The 19373-nt window shown below is 42.8% G+C and overlaps 1 protein-coding gene across 5 annotated transcripts in view; it reads left to right on the top strand.

The window, feature by feature from the left end:
* Positions 1 to 19373, top strand: part of NGLY1 (N-glycanase 1) — a 27945-nt gene extending 8572 nt beyond the window's left edge. For 4 of the 5 annotated variants that reach the window (XM_053410531.1, XM_053410529.1, XM_053410530.1 and 1 more), the window contains 10 exons: positions 330 to 552; positions 1664 to 1826; positions 3173 to 3392; positions 7985 to 8106; positions 8416 to 8561; positions 9410 to 9520; positions 11396 to 11560; positions 14094 to 14279; positions 15231 to 15408; positions 18403 to 19373. In XM_053410531.1, the coding sequence (XP_053266506.1) occupies positions 330 to 552; positions 1664 to 1826; positions 3173 to 3392; positions 7985 to 8106; positions 8416 to 8561; positions 9410 to 9520; positions 11396 to 11560; positions 14094 to 14279; positions 15231 to 15408; positions 18403 to 18575 (1687 nt within the window). In that variant the 3' untranslated portion in view covers positions 18576 to 19373. The remainder of the gene's footprint in view (positions 1 to 329; positions 553 to 1663; positions 1827 to 3172; positions 3393 to 7984; positions 8107 to 8415; positions 8562 to 9409; positions 9521 to 11395; positions 11561 to 14093; positions 14280 to 15230; positions 15409 to 18402) is intronic. The other variant, XM_053410532.1, reaches the window with a different exon arrangement.

Below are 19373 nucleotides of genomic sequence, written 5' to 3'. Positions count from 1 at the left end.
GGGAACCAGGCAGAGGGCCTTCTCGGTAGTGGCACCCGCCCTGTGGAACGCCCTCTCACCAGTTGTCAAAGAGAAAAATAACTACCAAACTTTTAGAAGACATCTAAAGGCAGCCCTGTTTAGGGAAGCCTTTAATGTTTAATAGGTTATTGTATTTTAGTGTTTAGTTGGAAGCCGCCCAGAGTGGCTGGGGGGACCCAGCCAGATGGGCGGGGTATAAATAATAAATTATTACTATTATTATTATTATTATTATTATTATTATTATTATTATTATTTATTTTACTATCTCAATACAGAAGACTTGACTTTTGTAACTATCATTTCAGGGGGGAAACCCGTCTCGTTTTTCCTAAGGACGACACATCAATTGAGCAGCTGCGCAAAATCCGAGACTTAGTCGCTGGGGAGAGAAATAGCCGATTGAATGGATCAAATACAACCGAAATGTCGGGATCCTCTCAGAGAGTAACAGACATGCAGCCTGTTGCACACCAGCCGTCGAGAACTCTTGATTCCAATCAGGACCCAACTTCTCAGCCTGCTGTCATGGTAACCACTTCCGAACTCTGTTATGTCGAACAAGGAAATAGTATGTGTAAATTTAAGTTTCACCCTCGAGCTGAGTTCTTTAATTCATGTAGCAACTCTTGGGAACCAGTGTGGTGTAGTGGTTAGGAGCGCTAGACTCGTAATCTGGTGAACCGGGTTCGCGTCTCCGCTCCTCCACATGCAGCTGCTGGGTGACCTTGGGCTAGTCACACTTCTCTGAAGTCTCTCAGCCCCACTCACCTCACAGAGTGTTTGTTGTGGGGGAGGAAGGGAAAGGAGAATGTTAGCCGCTTTCAGACTCCTTCAGGTAGTGATAAAGCGGGATATCAAATTCAAACTCCTCATCTTCTTGGGAACAGTTTTCACCTCTCTGTCTGTGAAATGCCGATAGTTATATATTGCGTGAGACATTGAGATTGGGGGGAAACCACCTTGTGAGCCAAATTGTGACCCCTTAATTTGGCCTGTAGCCCAGAGGTTCTTCACTCCTGATGTAGACACACACTGAAATCACTTCCTTGTGGGAGAAAGCATGAAGCCTGCATGCACAGATCATTTTGTTGCGTGATTGTACCTTGGTGCATGTTGCTGAGTGTACATACGCAGATGCTACTTATCTCTCGATCAGGTGTGAGGAACCTTTGGCACTCTGGATGTCACAGAACTACAATTCCCATCATTCCTGGCCATTGGCCATACTCGCTGGGGCTCATGAGAACTGTCGTTCAGCAGCATCTGGTGGGCCAAAAGTTACCCATATCTACTCTAGATAAATGGGGAGTCTCCAGCTTTCCGATCTCACATGGAAGAAAACTAAGACAAGGGTCGCTGAGTTCTATTAGGTTTCACCAGGAAGGAAAAGAGAGAGAAATACAACAAGTTTTGATTTAATATGTAACGAAATAAAGTCACACTCAGGCCGGAGAACATGGGGCATTTTGTGATTCTTCCATGTGTTGTAAAGTCCAGATTCAGAAAATCTGAGTAGATTGTGCTCCTCATTCCCATGTGAATATTCCTCTTTAGACCATTTAGAAGAACAAATGCCCAGAACTTGTTAGAAAATCTGTTTAAGGCAACTGAAACGAGACATTTCCACCCCCCATTTCAGACATTTGAATCAATCTTCTTGAAGACACTTCAATCAAACTTTCTGCATGTAATGGTATATGAGAACCCTAGTTTACAAAAGAAAGCCTTGGCTTGCGTCCCAATCCAAGAACTGAGCAGGAATGCTCATGAAAAGCTGATCCAAGCAAGGAAAATGGACAGAGGTAATAAGTTAGATATATGATTTGGAAACGTGACGATATTAACTAGAGCATTTGTGTACAAGTAGGCGTATTTCTATCAATGTACAAAACAGACAGAAGGGGAAGCATTTCAGAATTAGCAGCTGCCAAGTATGGGGCATTGACAAGGTTTTTCTTTAAGAATATTACAGTGGTACCTCTGGTTACGTACATAATTTGTTCCGGAGGTCCGTTCTTAACCTGAAACCATTCTTAACCTGAGGTACCACCAGCTAATGGGGCCTCCTGCTGCCACCTCACGATTTCTGTTCTCATCCTGAGGTAAAGTTCTTAACCTGAGGTACTACTTCCGGGTTAGCGGAGTCTGTAACCCGAAGTGTTTGTAACCCGAGGTACCACTGTATTTTACATCTAAAATAAATACTGCCGCAATCCCTCAAATTCATATGCAGTTAAGAATTACTGTTTAGCATCTGTGTAGACCAAAAAGAAAGAATTGATTTGATGTTGATTCCATCACCGTTGACTTGATCTTCTTTAAGCAGCTCCCTATTTGTCATTGGCCTGGTTCACATGTTATGCCTAGCCAAATGTTGGCTTAGCACAAACAGTGTGGGCTCCCATACAGCTTCTAAATAAACCCTTCGTTCTTCCCCGGTTCTTTTTGCTGCTGTGCTAGGTCAAGTTTGTCTTAGCATGTCAAAACATGGGCTCTGCTATTGAGCTACAGCCCTTTCTCTCCCCAGGTGCATCTCCCACTTCAGGTACCTAATTTGTGTCTTTAGAAAACCAGTAATACAGGTGAAACGCGAAAAATTACAATATCGTGGTCATCACAATTACAACAAATAAAGGCTTGACATATCTCGCTTTGTATGGCATGAGTCTATCTCATATATTAGTTTCACCTTTTAAGTTGAATTACTGAAATAAATGAACTTTTCCACGATATTCTAATTTTTCGAGTTTCACCTGTACTTTCAAGTTCTATACCAGATTTGTTGTCAAATGATTTGCCATGATTATTTCCCTGTCCTCATTGGGAAATTGCTCCCGATTTCTGGTCTGCTTAGGCTGCAGTCCTGTGCATGCTTGCCTGGGAGTAAACACCAGTGACTTTCTTCTTGGTGAACATTCCTGGGATTACACTAATATAGCAAGCCTGGATAGCTCATTTGGTTGGAGCGTGGTGCTGATAATGCCACGGTTGCAGGTTTGATCCCCGTATGCGACAACAACATGTTCTAGCATTGCAGGGGGTTGGACTAGATGATCCACAGGTTCCCTCCCATTTCTACAGTTCTGTGATTCTGTGAATTAGATATTCACACGCTCCATTGTAAATGCTTTTATTTTAATTTTTACAGGACATGCATTGAACGAACAGGACATACTGTTGCTGGAGCTCCTGAACTGGTTTAAATGTGATTTTTTCCGGTGGGTAAATAACCTTCCGTGCAGCAAGTGTGGGGGCCAGACAGAATCTAAAGAAAATTTGTCACCTAGCGAAGATGATCTGAGATGGGAAGCGAGTAGGGTTGAAAATCACTTCTGTAACCATTGCCAATTCAGCAACCGGTTTCCAAGGTTTGTATAGGACGTAGGTGGGTTAACAATTTGATCTGTGTTTGAAACTGTACGCTCAGTACTGTTGTGACTTGGTTCCGGAACGCCTTGGTACTCGGGACGCTTTGACTCCCGAACGCCGAAAACCCGGGAGTAAGTGTTCCGGTTTTCAAACGTTTTTCAGAAGCCGAATGTCCAACACAGCTTCGGATTAAGTGTAGAAAGCTCCTGCAGCCAATCGGAAGCCGCGCCTTGGTTTTTCAAACGGTTTCGGGAGTCGGATTAAGTTCGAGAACCAAGTTTTCACTGTATGTTTTTGGAAGCCACTTTTTCACTTATTTATTGACAAATCCCTTATATAGCACGTGAGAACGATAGTGCCCTTTGAAGCAGTACCATGAAGATACTCGTAGTCCTGCTTTCTGTTTTGCTGACAGGTAGCATAGAAGAATGGATTTGTCACTCAACTCCCTTCAAGCCCAGCCAGCTTAACCAATGGTCATGAGTAATGGCAGTTATAGAACCTTTTGCCCTTCTAGGTGTTGCTGTACTACAACTCCCTTGATCCCCAGCAAGCATGGCTAATGTCCAGGAATGATGGGAGCTGTAGATCAGAAACAGAGGGCTGACCAGAGGTTCAACCACCCATTATAAGATAGGTTCAGAAGCACTGTCGTCATTCAGATATCCCATGTTTCAGAAATTTGCGGGCGGCAGTTGAGATTAAACCCCCTGTAGTCTGAATAAATGCAAAATATCAACATACCAAAGTTAGTTCTGTCGGCTGTGCTTTCAGCAGAGATTGTAAGATGGGATGTCCTTGTTCAGCAGTTACCGTACTTTTCCGGGTATAAGACTAGGGCTTTTTTACTAAAAAAAATGTTTAAAAGGGCGGGGTAGTCTTATACATGGGGGCATTCTCTCTCCCCCCCCCCCATTTTCTTAATTTTGAGTCCCCAAAAATAGGAGGTGTCTTATACACGGGGGGCGTGTTATACACGGAAAAATACAGTACTCAGTTTGATAGCAGGTAGGGATTGGGGGATTTAAAGCAGGGGCTAGATCATGGAAGAAGCCTATATATTGTTGTTGTTGTTTAGTCGTTTAGTCGTGTCCGACTCTTCGTGACCCCATGGACCAGAGCACGCCAGGCACCTCTGTCCTCCACTACCTCCCGCAGTTTGGTCAGACTCATGTTTGTGTCTTCGAGAACACTATCCAACCATCTCATCCTCTGTCGCCCCCTTCTCCTTGTGCCCTCCATCTTTCCCAGCATCAGTGTCTTCTCCAGGGTGTCTTCTCTTCTCATGAGGTGGCCAAAGTACTGGAGCCTCAGCTTCACGATCTGTCCTTCCAGTGAGCACTCAGGGCTGATTTCATTAAGAATGGATGCGTTTGATCTTCTTGCAGTCCATGGGACTCTCAAGAGTCTTCTCCAGCACCATAATTCAAAAGTATCAATTCTTCGGCGATCAGCCTTCTTTATGGTCCAGCTCTCACTTCCATACATCACTACTGGGAAAACCATGGTTTTAACTATACGGACCTTTGTTGGCAAGGTGACGTCTCTGCTTTTTAAGATGCTGTCTAGGTTTGTCATTGCTTTTCTCCCAAGAAGCAGGCGTCTTTTAATTTCGTGGCTGCTGTCACCATCTGCAGTGATCATGGAGCCCAAGAAAGTAAAATCTCTCGCTGCTTCCATTTCTTCCCCTTCTATTTGCCAGGAGGTGATGGGACCAGTGGCCATGATCTTCGTTTTTTTGATGTTGAGCCTCAGACCATATTTTGCGCTCTCCTCTTTCACCCTCATTAAAAGGTTCTTTAATTCCTCCTCACTTTCTGCCATCAAGGTTGTGTCATCTGCATATCTGAGGTTGTTGATATTTCTTCCGGCAATCTTAATTCCAGCTTGGGATTCATCCAGCCCAGCCTTTCGCATGATGTATTCTGCGTATAAATTAAATAAGCAGGGAGACAAAATACAGCCTTGTCGTACGCCTTTCCCAATTTTGAACCAATCAGTTGTTCCATATCCAGTTCTAACTGTAGCTTCTTGTCCCACATAGAGATTTCTCAGGAGACAGATGAGGTGATCAGGCACTCCCATTTCTTTAAGAACTTGCCATAGTTTGCTGTGGTCGACACAGTCAAAGGCTTTTGCATAGTCAATGAAGCAGAAGTAGATGTCTTTCTGGAAACTCTCTAGCTTTCTCCATAATCCAGCGCATGTTTGCAATTTGGTCTCTGGTTCCTCTGTCTCTTCTAAATCCAGCTTGCACTTCTGGGAGTTCTCGATCCACATACTGTTTGAGCCTTCCTTGTAGAATTTTAAGCATAACCTTGCTAGCATGTGAAAGAGTGCAATTGTGCGGTAGTTGGAGCATTCTTTGGCACTGCCCTTCTTTGGGATTGGGATGTAGACTGATCTTCTCCAATCTTCTGGCCACTGCTGAGTTTTCCAAATTTGCTGGCATATTGAGTGTAGCACCTTAACAGCATCATCTTTTAAAATTTTAAATAGTTCAGCTGGAATACCATCACTTCCACTGGCCTTGTTATTTGCAGTGCTTTCTAAGGCCCATTTGACTTCACTTTCCAGGATGTCTGGCTCAAGGTCAGCAACCACACTACCTGGGGTGTACGAGACATCCATATCTTTCTGGTATAATTCCTCTGTGTATTCTTGCCACCTCTTCTTGATGTCTTCTGCTTCTGTTAGGTCCTTACCACTTTTGTCCTTTATTATGGTAATCTTTGTACGAAATGTTCCTTTCATATCTCCAATTTTCTTGAACAGATCTCTGGTTCTTCCTATTCTGTTGTTTTCCTCTATTTGTTTGCATTGCTCGTTTAAGAAGGCCTTCTTGTCTCTCCTTGCTATTCTTTGGAAATCTGCATTCAATTTCCTGTATCTTTCACTATCTCCCTCGCATTTTGCTTGCCTTCTCTCCTCCGCTATTTGTAAGGCCTCGTTGGACAGCCACTTTGCTTTCTTGCATTTCCTTTTCATTGGGATGGTTTTCGTTGCTGCCTCCTGTACAATGTTACGAGCCTCCATCCATAGTTCTTCAGGCACTCTGTCCACCAAATCTAAATCCTTAAACCTGTTCGTCACTTCCACTGTGTATTCATAAGGGATTTGACTTAGATTGTATCTTACCGGCCCAGTGGTTTTTCCTACTTTCTTCAGTTTAAGCTTGAATTTTGCTATAAGAAGCTGATGATCTGAGCCACAGTCAGCTCCAGGTCTTGTTTTTGCCGACTGTATAGAGCTTCTCCATCTTTGGCTGCAGAGAATATAATCAATCTGATTTCGATACTGCCCATCTGGTGATGTCCATGTGTAGAGTCGTCTCTTGTGTTGTTGGAAAAGCGTGTTTGTGATGACCAGCTTGTTCTCTTGACAGAACTCTATTAGCCTTTGCCCTGCTTCGTTTTGATCTCCAAGGCCAAACTTGCCAGTTGTTCCTTTTATCTCTTGATTCCCTACTTTAGCATTCCAATCCCCTATAATGAGAAGAACATCCTTCTTTGGTGTCACTTCTATAAGGTCTTGTAAGTCTTCATAGAATTGGTCTATTCCAGTTTCTTCAGCACCAGTGGTTGGTGCATAAACTTGGATTACTGTGATGTTAAAAGGTCTGCCTTGGATTCGTATCGAGATCATTCTATCATTTTTGAGATTGCATCCCAGTACAGCTTTCGCCACTCTTTTGTTGACTATGAGGGCCACTCCATTTCTTTTACGGGTTTCTTGCCCACAGTAGTAGATGTGATGGTCATCCGAACTGAATTCGCCCATTCCCGTCCATTTTAGTTCACTGATGCCCAGGATGTCAATATTTATTCTTGCCATCTCATTTTTGACCACCTCCAACTTACCCAGGTTCATGGTTCTTACATTCCAGGTTCCTATGCAATATTTTTCTTTACAGCATTGGACTTTCCTTTCGCTTCCAGGCATATCCGCAACTGAGCGTCCTTTCGGCTTTGGCCCAGCCGCTTCATCAGCTCTGGATCTACTTGTACTTGCCCTCCGCTCTTCCCCAGTAGCATGTTGGACGCCTTCCGACCTGAGGGGCTCATCTTCCAGCGTCATAACTTTTATATGCCTGTTGTCTTTGTCCATGGAGTTTTCTTGGCAAGGATACTGGAGTGGCTTGCCGGTTCCTCCTCCAGGTGGATCACGTTTGGTCAAAACTCTCCACTATGACCTGTTCATCTTGTGTGCCCTGCTCGGCGTAGTTCATAGCTTCTCTGAGTTCTTCAAGCCCCTTCGCCACGGCAAGGCAGTGATCCATGAAGGGGGCCTATATATTACCTCTTTATTAATTACATTTGAATATTGCTTCAGTGTCACTGCACTCTAGGTAGTTCCCCAAATTAAAATGATGGTTTACATTTTTGATGCAAAAACGATAGGGAGGGAAGTGGGGGAGGACAAATTCAAGACCCATGACCACTGTGTGAGGGAGTTCTTGGGAGGGAATTATCTAACTAGCGTATTTTAATAATGTAACATTTCAAAATGTTGGCAGCTTATGATAATGGTTTTAGGTATTCATGGCAATGACAGCAACCCCCCCCCCTTTAAATATAAAAAATGTGCACAGGTACAACAATCCCGAGAAACTTCTGGAAACTAGGCGTGGCCGCTGCGGAGAATGGTCCAACTGCTTCACCCTCTTCTGCAGAGCTGTGGGCTTTGAAGCAAGATATATTTGGGACGCAACAGGTATCGTTACAACTCTCTCTCTCTGTGTAGTGATTAAGAGCGATAGACTCGTAATCTGGTGAACCGGGTTCACTTCCCCGCTCCTCAGGGTGACCTTGGGCTAGTCACACTTCTCTGAAGTCTCTCAGCCTCACTCACCTCACAGAGTGTTTGTTGTGGGGGAGGAAGGGAAAGGAGAATGTTAGCCACTTTGAGACTCCTTAGGGTAGTGATAAAGAGGGATATCAAATGAAACTCTTATAGTTTCCTGAGATGGAAGAGGTGCCTTTACAATGTTGGTTACTTTCCTCTGGCTTTTCTCTCCTGCAGATCATGTGTGGACCGAAGTTTATTCCTCATCCCAGCAGAGGTGGCTTCACTGTGACCCTTGTGAAAACGTCTGCGACAAACCCCTCCTCTATGAGATGGGCTGGGGGAAAAAGCTCTCCTACATTATTGCATTCTCTAAAGACGAGGTAGGGGAGGCGGTGTGGGTTTGAAATTAAGGCAATGCTCGCAAGGGAAAGTTTTCCCTTTAAGCATTTTTAAAGCAGTTTGATCATTCCTTAACAAAGGAAAGAGGAGCTCTTTCCTGGAGTAGTTCTGATATTGCAGTGCGTGAAACTTTGAGCTACTTCATAGCCAGTGTGGTGCTGGTTGGAAGGTCAGACTAAAAGATTAAAAGTTAAAGGGACCCCTGGACAGTTAAGTCCAGTCAAAGGCAACTATGGGGTTGTGGCGCTCATCTCGCTTTCAGGCCGAGGTAGCCGGCGTTTGTCCACAGGCAGCTTTCTGGGTCATGTGGCCAGCAGGACTAAACCGCTTCTGGTGCAACTGGACACTGTGATGGAAACCAGAGCACACGAAAACGCTGTTTACCTGCCCACCACAGTGGTACCTATTTATCTACTTGCAATGGCATGCTTTCGAACTGCTAGGTTGGCAGGAGCTGGGGAAGAGCAACAGCAGCTCACCCCATTGTGGGGATTCAAACTGTCGACCTTCCAATCAGCAAGCCCAAGAGGTTCAGTAGTTTAGACCACAGCGCTACCCGTGTCTGTACCTGGAAGGTCAGACTAGGCCCTGGAAGACAAGGGTTGAAATCCCCATTCAGCTATGAAGCTCGCTTGTGGCCCTCACCAGTTCTCAGGAACCTACTTTGCAGGTTTTTTTATAATATGCAGATGCAGAGAGCCCTGTACGCCACCATCTTCCTTGGAGCAGGGAGAGGGGAGATGAGATATGTATATAATAAAAAAATCAAATCCTGTATGTAATACTGCGTAATTCCCCCCCCCCTTCTTTTTCAACTCATGTTTTTCAGGTTGTTGATGTCACCTGGCGCTACTCTTGTAAACATGAAGACCTGCTCCCACGGAGGACCCAGGTCAAAGAAGCAGTCCTACGAGAAACCATCAATAACCTTAATAAAGTGGTGGGTCGCTTTATTTTAGCAGGCTGGTTAAAGTTGCACAAGTATTGCAACGTAAGCTGCCCTTGAATTGGGGACTCAGTCAATCAATAGATTTTTGTTGTTTATAGCCAACGGCCATCACAATACAATATAAGCACAAATCTCATGACTACAGAACGAAAGATGTTACATGCACCAGACCAAGACAAATCTACGGTGTCTCCCGGGTTGCAGTTCAAAGTTGTTAATAGAGCAACGTGTTGTGAAATTTTGTTCCTGCTTTTTTTATTATCATTTTTTGGGGGAATGACTTTTTATGTGGTTGGAATGACAGTTTGAATCCCCGCGATGGGGTGAACTCCTGTTGCTCTGTCCCAGCTCCTGCCAACCTAGCAGTTCAAAAGCACTCCAGTGCAAGTAGATAAATAGGTACTGCTGTGGCAGGAAGGTAAATGGTGTCTCCGTGCACTCTGGTTTCATAGAATCATAGAATCATAGAGTTGGAAGAGACTACAAGGGCCATCGAGTCCAACCCCCTGCCAAGCAGGAAACACCATCAGAGCACTCCTGACATATGGTTGTCAAGCCTCTGCTTAAAGACCTCCAAAGAAGAAGACTCCACCACACTCCTTGGCAGCAAATTCCACTGTCGAACAGCTCTTACTGTCAGGAAGTTCTTCCTAATGTTTAGGTGGAATCTTCTTTCCGTCACAGTGTTCCGTTGCACCAGAAGTGGTTTAGTCTTGCTGGCCACATGACCTGGAAAGCTGTCTGTGGACAAACGCTGGCTCTCTCGGCCTGAAAGCAAGATGAGCACCGCAACCCCCTAGTCGCCTTTGACTGGACTTAACTGTCCAGGGGTCCTTTACCTTACCTTACTAGGTGTGCCTGCCTCACCACTGCAATCTGTGGCAGGTGCCTATGAACCACTTGGTATTTTAACATTCTCACAGTGCCCCACAATGTCGTGTCACTCTGGGAAATTGCAACAATTTGAGAACGGCATTTCCAAACTTCCTGATGCTGCTCTGGAAACCTTCCGAGGGGCAGAGGTGAATGGGCTGCTTTCAGATGTCTTCTAAAAGTTGTCTAGTTCTTTATCTCCTTGACATCTGATGGGAGGGCGTTCCACAGGGAGGTTGCAGGTCCTGACTCTGCCCATAAAAGAAATGGATGTTTTGTTTTGTAGGATTTTCAGCAACAACAGCAAAAGCGAACACACCTTTCAAATATTTTGTTGTTTTTATACTATTGCTTTCAACTCTTTCTGAATTGTACATTGAAGGGACCATCTTTGCCACATATGAGTAGAATTGTTCGAGGCTTACATGAATTGTGACTGGTGTACTGTGGCTTGAATTAGGCCTTTCATTTTAACGTGTGAGGCTCTGCAGGGAAAAAGTGTCCTTCATTTGGGAATCTATCACCTTTCCACTTACGCATTAGGTTAATCACCGTATCAAGACCAATGCTACCAGGACAGTAAATTATGTGGAACAAAATAATTGATCCAGGCATTATCCTTCCTCGAATTTTCTCTCTTATGTAATAAAACGTTAGAGCTCAGCAGAACGCAGTGAGTTGGAATAAGATATACAAACCCTGTAAATCCAAAAGTTAAATTATAAAAAGTAAATTATAAAGATTTGATACTGGTCCAAAGCAGTGTGAAAAAGGTTTCAACCTACTTTCCTGTTGCCTTTATGTTCAAACACTGCATTAATACAATTTTACGTGTACCATGGTTATCTGGACCTTCTGCAGTGGTTTCTGACATTCAGAGAGATTGTATTGAAACAAATGATTTGCATTTTTTAAAAATTGTTATACCAGGGAGAGTGGTAATACAGTTGAAATTAATTTTATTTTTTTTATCGTTGCTTTCTGAAATCACAGAGACAGCAGTCTTTGACGGAAGGAAGGAGAAGGGAGCTCTTAGAAAGAATAATTGTGGAGCTTGTTGAGTTCATTTCTCCTAAAACCCCTAAGCCGGGAGAACTTGGCGGAAGGGTATCGGGATCAGTGGCTTGGAGAGTCGCCAGAGGTGAAATTGCTTTGGAGGTATTTAATGCATCGATTGGTGATCATTTTAGAATTCTTAGTTTATGGTCCAGTTGCAGCTTATTGACTTTAGGGCCCCAGTCCAGAGAAATGTAATCATGCTGTAATTAGTCATGAGTTACTTGTCCTATTGATTTCAACGTAGTGATAGTAATACTTGTTTTAGCCATTATTGAGAACAAGAAGAACCCAAACGCCCACTGATCTATATATAGATGGAAGCAATCGAAAGTAAAGCAGGTAACTTGTTAGGATAAAAGTAATAATTCACTCCAAAATTTGTTGTCAGCTGTCCCAATTACATCTGCTCCGGGCAATCAAAATAGATTTGTTTTGTGGACATCAAAGCAAAAGTGCTAGGTTTTTGGTTTTTGGTTTTATCCGTTGACTGAAGGATTAATGGTGGCATTTTATCGTTGTATAGCAGGGTATTGCCCTACTACTACTACTACTACTACTACTACTACTACTACTAATAATAATAATAATAATTTATTTTTACCCCATCCATCTGGCTGGGTTTCCCAGCCACTCTGGGTGGCTCCCAACAGAATATTAAAAACATGATAAAACATCAAACAATAAAAACTTCCCTAAACAGGGTTGCCTTCACATGTCTTCTAAAAGTCAGATAGTTGTTTATTTCCTTGGCATCTGATGGGAGGGCGTTCCACAGGGCAGGTGCCACTACCAAGAAGGCCCTCTGCCTGGTTCCCTGTAACCTCACTTCTCACAGTGAGGGAACTGCCAGAAGGCCCTCGGAGCTGGACCTTCTACAAGAGCTCTATCCTGCTTTTTGATTGAATTGTCCCCAAGGCAATTTAAAATAGATAGTAATTGCACTCATAGAGCCCAAACGCATAGAGCCCACAGCTGTTAGTCACTTGCCTGAGGGATGGGGCCTGAGCAATCTGCCCTTCAACTCTGCAGCCCCAGGGCAACATGTCTGTCCATCCTGGCTGATGGACGGGGGCAGGTCCATCTCCTCCTTGCCATCATGCCATTTCTGAGAGGCAGAGGTGCAGCCTCCTAATGGCCCTTGGCATGTTTCTCTTCCACCTTAATGTCATTGACTTTCTGAAGATACCAAGGTATATGTATGTCTCTGATTCCTTCGTATGCCCCCTGGTATCTCCAGAGCCCCCCTTTCACAATTTAGGCATAGCAAAACTATCCTAGAGAAGACAATTTACCCTGCTAATGTTGCGTTCTCCCTCCTCCTCTTTAACATCTAGTGTTGACTGCTGCATAGGCTATGGAAAGTCATACAGTTACAGTCATACTTGGGTTCTTGAACGCCTTGGTACTCATCTGTTTTGGCTCCCAAACACCGAAAACCCGGAAGGAAATGTTCCGGTTTTCGAAGGTTTTTCGGAAGCCGAACGTCCAATGTGGCTTCCGCTTGAGTGCAGGAGGCTCCTGCAGCCAATCGGAAGCTGCGCCTTGGTTTTCGAACCATTTTGGGAGTTGAACGGACTCCTGGAACAGATTAAGTTCTAGAACCAAGATTTCACTATATTACTCAGAGGGTTTTGAGTCTGTTAATTTATTTTCACTACATACACTTTGTTTATAGTTTTACTGACCAAACCCTCTTGCAGTTTAAAACAGTGGTGTACCATCTAAGGTGGCTTGGTATACGATTGGTATACGATTCAAGCGAAAGAAAGGAATGGGGAGGAACGAGGGGTGTAATGGAAAATGGTGGTATCAATTTTGTCATGTTGTTACATAATGATCTCATGTACGGAGGGGACAGATCTGGAAAGGAGCCCAATGGAGAAGTCATTGCTTCCTCTTCTCCCTCACTGAGATGGGCTACGAGAACAGCTGCTAACATGTGACAGTTCTGGGAGAAGATAAACTAGGTCTGCTCCATTACTAAGCCAAACCGCCTTGTTGGTTTCTGAAGATGGTAAATCAGTCAAGAAGATTGCTTCCACAACCTTCTTATTCTTCCCTGGGCAAGAACTCAAATTGTGTCGGGAATTCGCCTGGCAACAAGTCATTTCTTGTGTGGTTGTTTCTTTGACCCTGGCATCATTTTGCTGGTTATTTTGGCCTTCCCCGTTAGATTGATCAGGATGAGGTTAAGGGGAAAGTACACTGAATAACAGGAAATATGATAATGGGTCGACTCAGGTGATCAGTCTTCAGAGATACAGTTATACCTCCTGTTACGTCCGCTTCAGGTTGCATGTTTTCATCTTGTGTCCCACGGCAACCCAGAAGTACCAGAATGGGTTACTTCTGAGTTTTGTTGCTTGCGCATGCGCAGAAGCACCAAATCACCCTGTGCATCTGTGCAGATATGGCACTTCGAGTTGCGGGCTTTTCACGTTATGGATGGGCCTCCGGAATGGATCTCGTCCGTAACACGAGGTACCACTGTATCTCTGAAGTCACTCCTAGAGTATACTTGTATATATGTGTGTGTGTGCGTGCATGTGTCTGTGGCAGATATTTATTATAAGTAATTAGGGGACTAATAAATATCTAATGAGAACCTAATTTGTACCTTTGGTCATAATAGAGCGAAGAAAGAATTTTTATTCCAACTGGAAAAGAGAAGGCCTCTAAGCTTCTCCACCTTAGGTACAATATAGTAGAAGATTGTTACACACGGATATCCAATAATAATGAAAAGATTAGTGGATGGGAAAAAGGAGTATGGAGGATGGACTCTATGTGGAGAAAGGTTGAATCAGACTGGAAAATGGTGAGTATTGTACCAAGGAAAGTTATTTTATAAAACTTACTCGTTCTAAGTGTAATCATCTTGAAGCTGCAAGGTTTTTTGTTTTGTTTTTTTGCTTCTGTGGATTTTTGTGTGTTCAGCTTGAGTTGGTAAATATTAATGTCCAGCTTCAGTTAAGATTGCCGGATGACCAGAGTAGCTGGGAATAAAAAGCAGTGTGTCTTTCAAAGCAGGATGGTAGAGTTGGCTGAAGATAACAAATATCTGTTCAGATATTAAACCTTAAGTCTGACATTTCCCATTCAAAGGTGGACTGATACAAGAGCTGCCTGTAGAAAAAGAAATCCTGCCTTTCCAGAAAATTAATTTTTCAGCTTCACAAAAGGGTCTTTACATTATATCTTTTTTCTTCATTGCACACGAGTAGGTAGAATTTCCTAATCCAGAGTGTTACTTCCCCATCTGCAAAGCACCAAAGTATGTCAGTCACCTTGCATTAATGAAGGTCCTGCCAAACTCATTTTCATTTCTAAAGAATCTAAATAACAATTGGAACATAAGCTCACAAACCCAAGGAAAGGAGACTGGCAGATTACAATATGAAGATGAAAACATTTTTAGCATTGGGCATAAACAGCAAATCAGTTCCACAATAAAATCAAAATAATGTATGAGAATTCTGCAAAGTATTATTATGTATGTTTCAGTAATGAATTGCGCTATTCATAATTGCTGTTACAAATTCAGTCCAATAATGTATGTTTGCTCCAGAATAAGTCCCATTTTGCCTAAACACACTTGCTAGCTATGGAGTAACTCTCATTGAGTTCAGCAGGATGTACGTTGAATTAACATACATAGAATTGTCACCAGGTGCATACTTAGACTCCTTAGGTTTTGCTTTACAAGACTGTAGCTTTAACAAATACAAGTTTTTTTAGTGTTTCATGTGTGCATTTTGTTTCTAAATAGGTTTATTTAGCTCGAAAAGAAGGATCATTATCTGGTTACATCTGCTGGAAGTTTGAGTGTGGCTCAGTTGGGCTAAAAATTGACAGCATCTCAGTCAAAACGAGCAGCCAGACATTTCAGAGTGGAAAAGTAAGGTGGATGCTGCGATCTGGCAACACTGTAGTTGATGTAAACGGAGGCAAGTGTGAAATTCCTCATTTTTTGAAAGTGCACTTGCAAGCAAAGCAAGAGCAATTAAGATTAATTTACGTCTATTCTTTTACTATGCATTATCTTATGCTGTTAATAATGCTTATTCATCATCACAACAGCCATGCAAAGTAAGCCATCGGTTCCATTTTACAGACGTGAGACTGAGTGATAATAGCTGGCCCAAGGTCACCAGAAAAGTCACTGGCTGAAATCGAACTTCAGGTGTTCCTTACTTACAGTACAATCCTGCCCATCTTTCCTCAGAAGTAAACCCTACTGTTCCCAGTGGGGCTTACTCTTAGGGAAGTGGGGGTAATATTGCATCCCAAAGCTGTAATCCTAAACCCACTTACTTGGGAGTGAGCACCATTGAATGCAGTGGGAGCTAAGTTTGATCAAGCATCTATAGGATGCTACTGTTTTTTCTAGATTTTGTGGATTGAAAAAAGGAACGTACATAATTCTGAGCTGCTCTTTATTGCATATTGGAGTGGTGAACCTCCCTTGCTCCACTCTCCCATCAAGGGCTGCATTCCCTCAAATGTGCTCATGGCCATATCCCAGAAGATCCATCTCCCCACACACACTTTTGTCGTTTGTATTGTATTTGCTTTAGTTTCCCCCTCAATGCAAGTTACAGGTACAGGAGCACAATCACAATCTGGAACCCACAGCAAGGGCCAAAAGGTTAAAGCCCCTTTTCCATCTCCTGGGTTCCCAGTCTAGACTGGGTCCCTGCCAGCCAATTTGCTGTACTTCTGTTCTGGTTGTGAAGAAGAGACAACCCTCTCGTCGCAACTAGATCGGAAGCTAAGAAAAAGACCTCATGGGCCAAATGGAAAACCTGAGGTCCACATCCGCTGGCCAAAGATTCCCCTTCCTTGCTTATATAGAAGACAGACCTGACAAACAATATAATTTGCTACCCGTTCCATAGAAGCTATTAAGCTGATTTCATCTCGTTACCTGCAAACGGGACTTAGATAAGGCACCCATTATAGATTGACTTGTTCATCTCTTCTGTGGTTTTGGCCCATAGGGTTGCTTGTTTTGGGTCTTTATTACACATGAATCTTGCATTTGGCTGCAAACATTGGATTATTCTGAGGCAGGAGAACTTTTGGTCTCCTGCCATTGGCAAAGCATCATTGAAAGCTGTGGTTGGAACCAGTGCTGTGCGATATATCAATTGTTTGAAACCGGTGTGAAGAGCACATTGCAATAACATTTTTGAGCCTGCAATGTATAGCCAGGGGAGCCTGCCTGCCTGCGCCTTGCTTCCTTCGCAAACGGGCTGCATCCTTCCTTCTTCCTCCCTTCCTCCTGGTCACTACTCCTGCCCATCCCCTCCCTCCACAGCCCAGCCACTGCAAGGGGCGACAACTGGGAAGGAGCATGCAATGCCAGGATCCCACGCTCAGAGAAACATCTGTTCAGGGTTTGTTTTCTTTGCAAGTGAAAACTACAAAGGAGGCTGAAGGAGGAATCCAGGAAGAGATACGATAGCAACCTAGGGAGGGAAGGAGCGAGAGGGAGAAAGAGGGGGGGGGGCAAAGTGCCCAGGTCACTTAGAAATATACTTTTTTGTGTTATGACCAGCTGACTTAAGCAATAGTCTGGGAACAGCTCCTCTTATCTTGCCCAGCTCAAATCGCTAGGTCTGCTGCTTCCCAAAACTACTTCCTTTCAGTGGGAGTGGGGAAAGAAGGGCATATTGCAAAATAACAATGAAATAATAACAGCAGAGGCAATCAGTCCTTCTAGCAGCTGCCTGCACGACACAAACACCACACCCAACACTCTTTCGCCTCGTCACTCTCCAATGAAGCATGTCTATGAAACCTGGTGGAGTCCCACAGGCTCAGATTCCTGACTTGCTCCTGGAGCATCCTTCTCCAGCATTTCTTGGGGGGAAATATTTTTCTTCTCGCCTGAACATGTCTCTGGGTCCTTGCAGGGGCAGGGGGGTGTTATTGAGGTTTGTGTGTGTGGTATTCAATGAGAAAGAGGCAAGGAAGGGGCCTGATGGTGGTGGAAGTGGCAGGGATGATGATGTCACTGGGTGAGGACCAGAAGACATGCTCTGATTGCTCTGAATCCGTGGCTGGTGGGTATTTTTTGCCTAGTATTATCGCCCCTGGCAGTGGCTAGGCAGGCAGATCCTTCCCAGTGATTTTAAAGCACCGCCTTCCCAGAGATCACCCCACCATGATCATCAGGCATCATGATGTATCAGTACATCACAATATTTAGTTGCTGATAAATCACAATGTTAAAACAGCCCTAGTTGGAACTGCAGCAACTGAATGAACAAATGAGATTTCCCCTTCAGAACCCTTTTTGACCCTCTTCTGCTCTCTGCTTAACCCCCTCCCCTCCAAGGGTGTATGGGCATTGTTTGGTTTCATAATTCTCTTCATCCCCCCCCCCTAAATTCTTTGCATGATTGCATATTAAAGCGGCATGACCGTATTCCTTTAAATGTGCTTGTTTTGCTTTTTCTAAATTGCTTTCTGTCCTGGAGACAGTGTAGGCCCATCTAACCCATCTCCACCAATCTGGAATAATTTTGGGCATGATAAAAACAACAACACAGACACCAATTTCCAGATGTTTACAATGCAGATCAGATGTACATTACATATGACCGTGACCTGGGGGCGGGGACCCAAAGAAGAGAAGTCCTAAGTCAGTTTAAATACTAACATTCAATAAGCTTGTGTCTTGGGCTATACATTGGAACAGGCATCACAAATCCCTATTTGATTTTAGTATATCTAGGATTTTTCCTGAAGCAGATAAAGCATAAAAAACCTATGAATAATAAATTAATTTTGACAATGTACCATACAATTGTCCTTAAACGAAAACTAATTTGCAGTGTTTCTTTAACACTATCCTTCTAAAATTAATGTTTTTTTATTGGTATTTAATGCATATTGCTTTTTTAACAAATTTTTTGTCTTTCCCTTCTTTATAGATAAAAGTCTTCATTCTTATCCCGGTATTTCCAACGTAACAGATGTTATCTTGGAAGCTGAACTAAGTGGAGGGGATGGTGATATTGCATGGCAACACACACAGCTGTTTAGGCAAAGTTTAAATGAGGCTGAGGATTGTTTTGAGATCATTTTAAAATTCGGTGATCTTTGAATATCTAGATAGATATTTTACAGAAGACATCTGTATCAAGCAAGGACTTCTGGCACAAAATATAAAAGAAATATATGAACTACGTGAAGACGTCTTGTCTAAAACATTGTATCTTTCTTATGACTGTTGAGAAGAAACAAATTTTGTTAATGTAAAAAATAAATCCTTGAAAACTAGCACCAAATAGTTACATATCAAAGGGAAAAGATGCATCACTTTGCATTTAAAAGGCAAGAGAAATTAAGTCTGCAATTCTATGCACATTTACTTGAAAGTAAACTCCATTGAACAAAGTAGGAGTTACCTCTGAGTAAACATGCATACTCTTAGGTTGCATATAGTTGAAAATTAATATTTTCTTATGTTCAATCTATACTGAAAGGTGTTTTTTTTTATTACAACTGAATGAAGATTTTAGCTTCTTTCAACTTTGGATTTTGGAATTTGTTAAAAATGCCTCATGTTATGTTTTATGTCATTTGTTTGCTCATAATTTTATAATAGACAATTTATTGCATTCCTAATATTGAAGTAAGATTATGGAACTGCAGAATGATTACTAGCTCCTGATATCATTTTTGCTTGAATTTATTAGGCTTTCTGAATTGAAACTTTGTAGACAAAAGAGCTAATTTTGATGACTGTTAAGTCCTCCTTAAATCTCCCCAGATGAAATTTTATATATATAGATATACTAGAACTAAATATTTTGGAGCTTGGTTGGAAAAAATAAAGGTATTGTGTCCCTGAAATCCTGTTCTGGCTTTTATTTTGATAAATAAAAAACATCTTTTTGCA

The sequence above is a fragment of the Podarcis raffonei genome, chromosome 12 (assembly GCF_027172205.1).
Source record: "Podarcis raffonei isolate rPodRaf1 chromosome 12, rPodRaf1.pri, whole genome shotgun sequence".
Taxonomy (NCBI): domain Eukaryota; kingdom Metazoa; phylum Chordata; class Lepidosauria; order Squamata; family Lacertidae; genus Podarcis; species Podarcis raffonei.
This window is presented reverse-complemented; position numbering and strand designations above follow the sequence as displayed.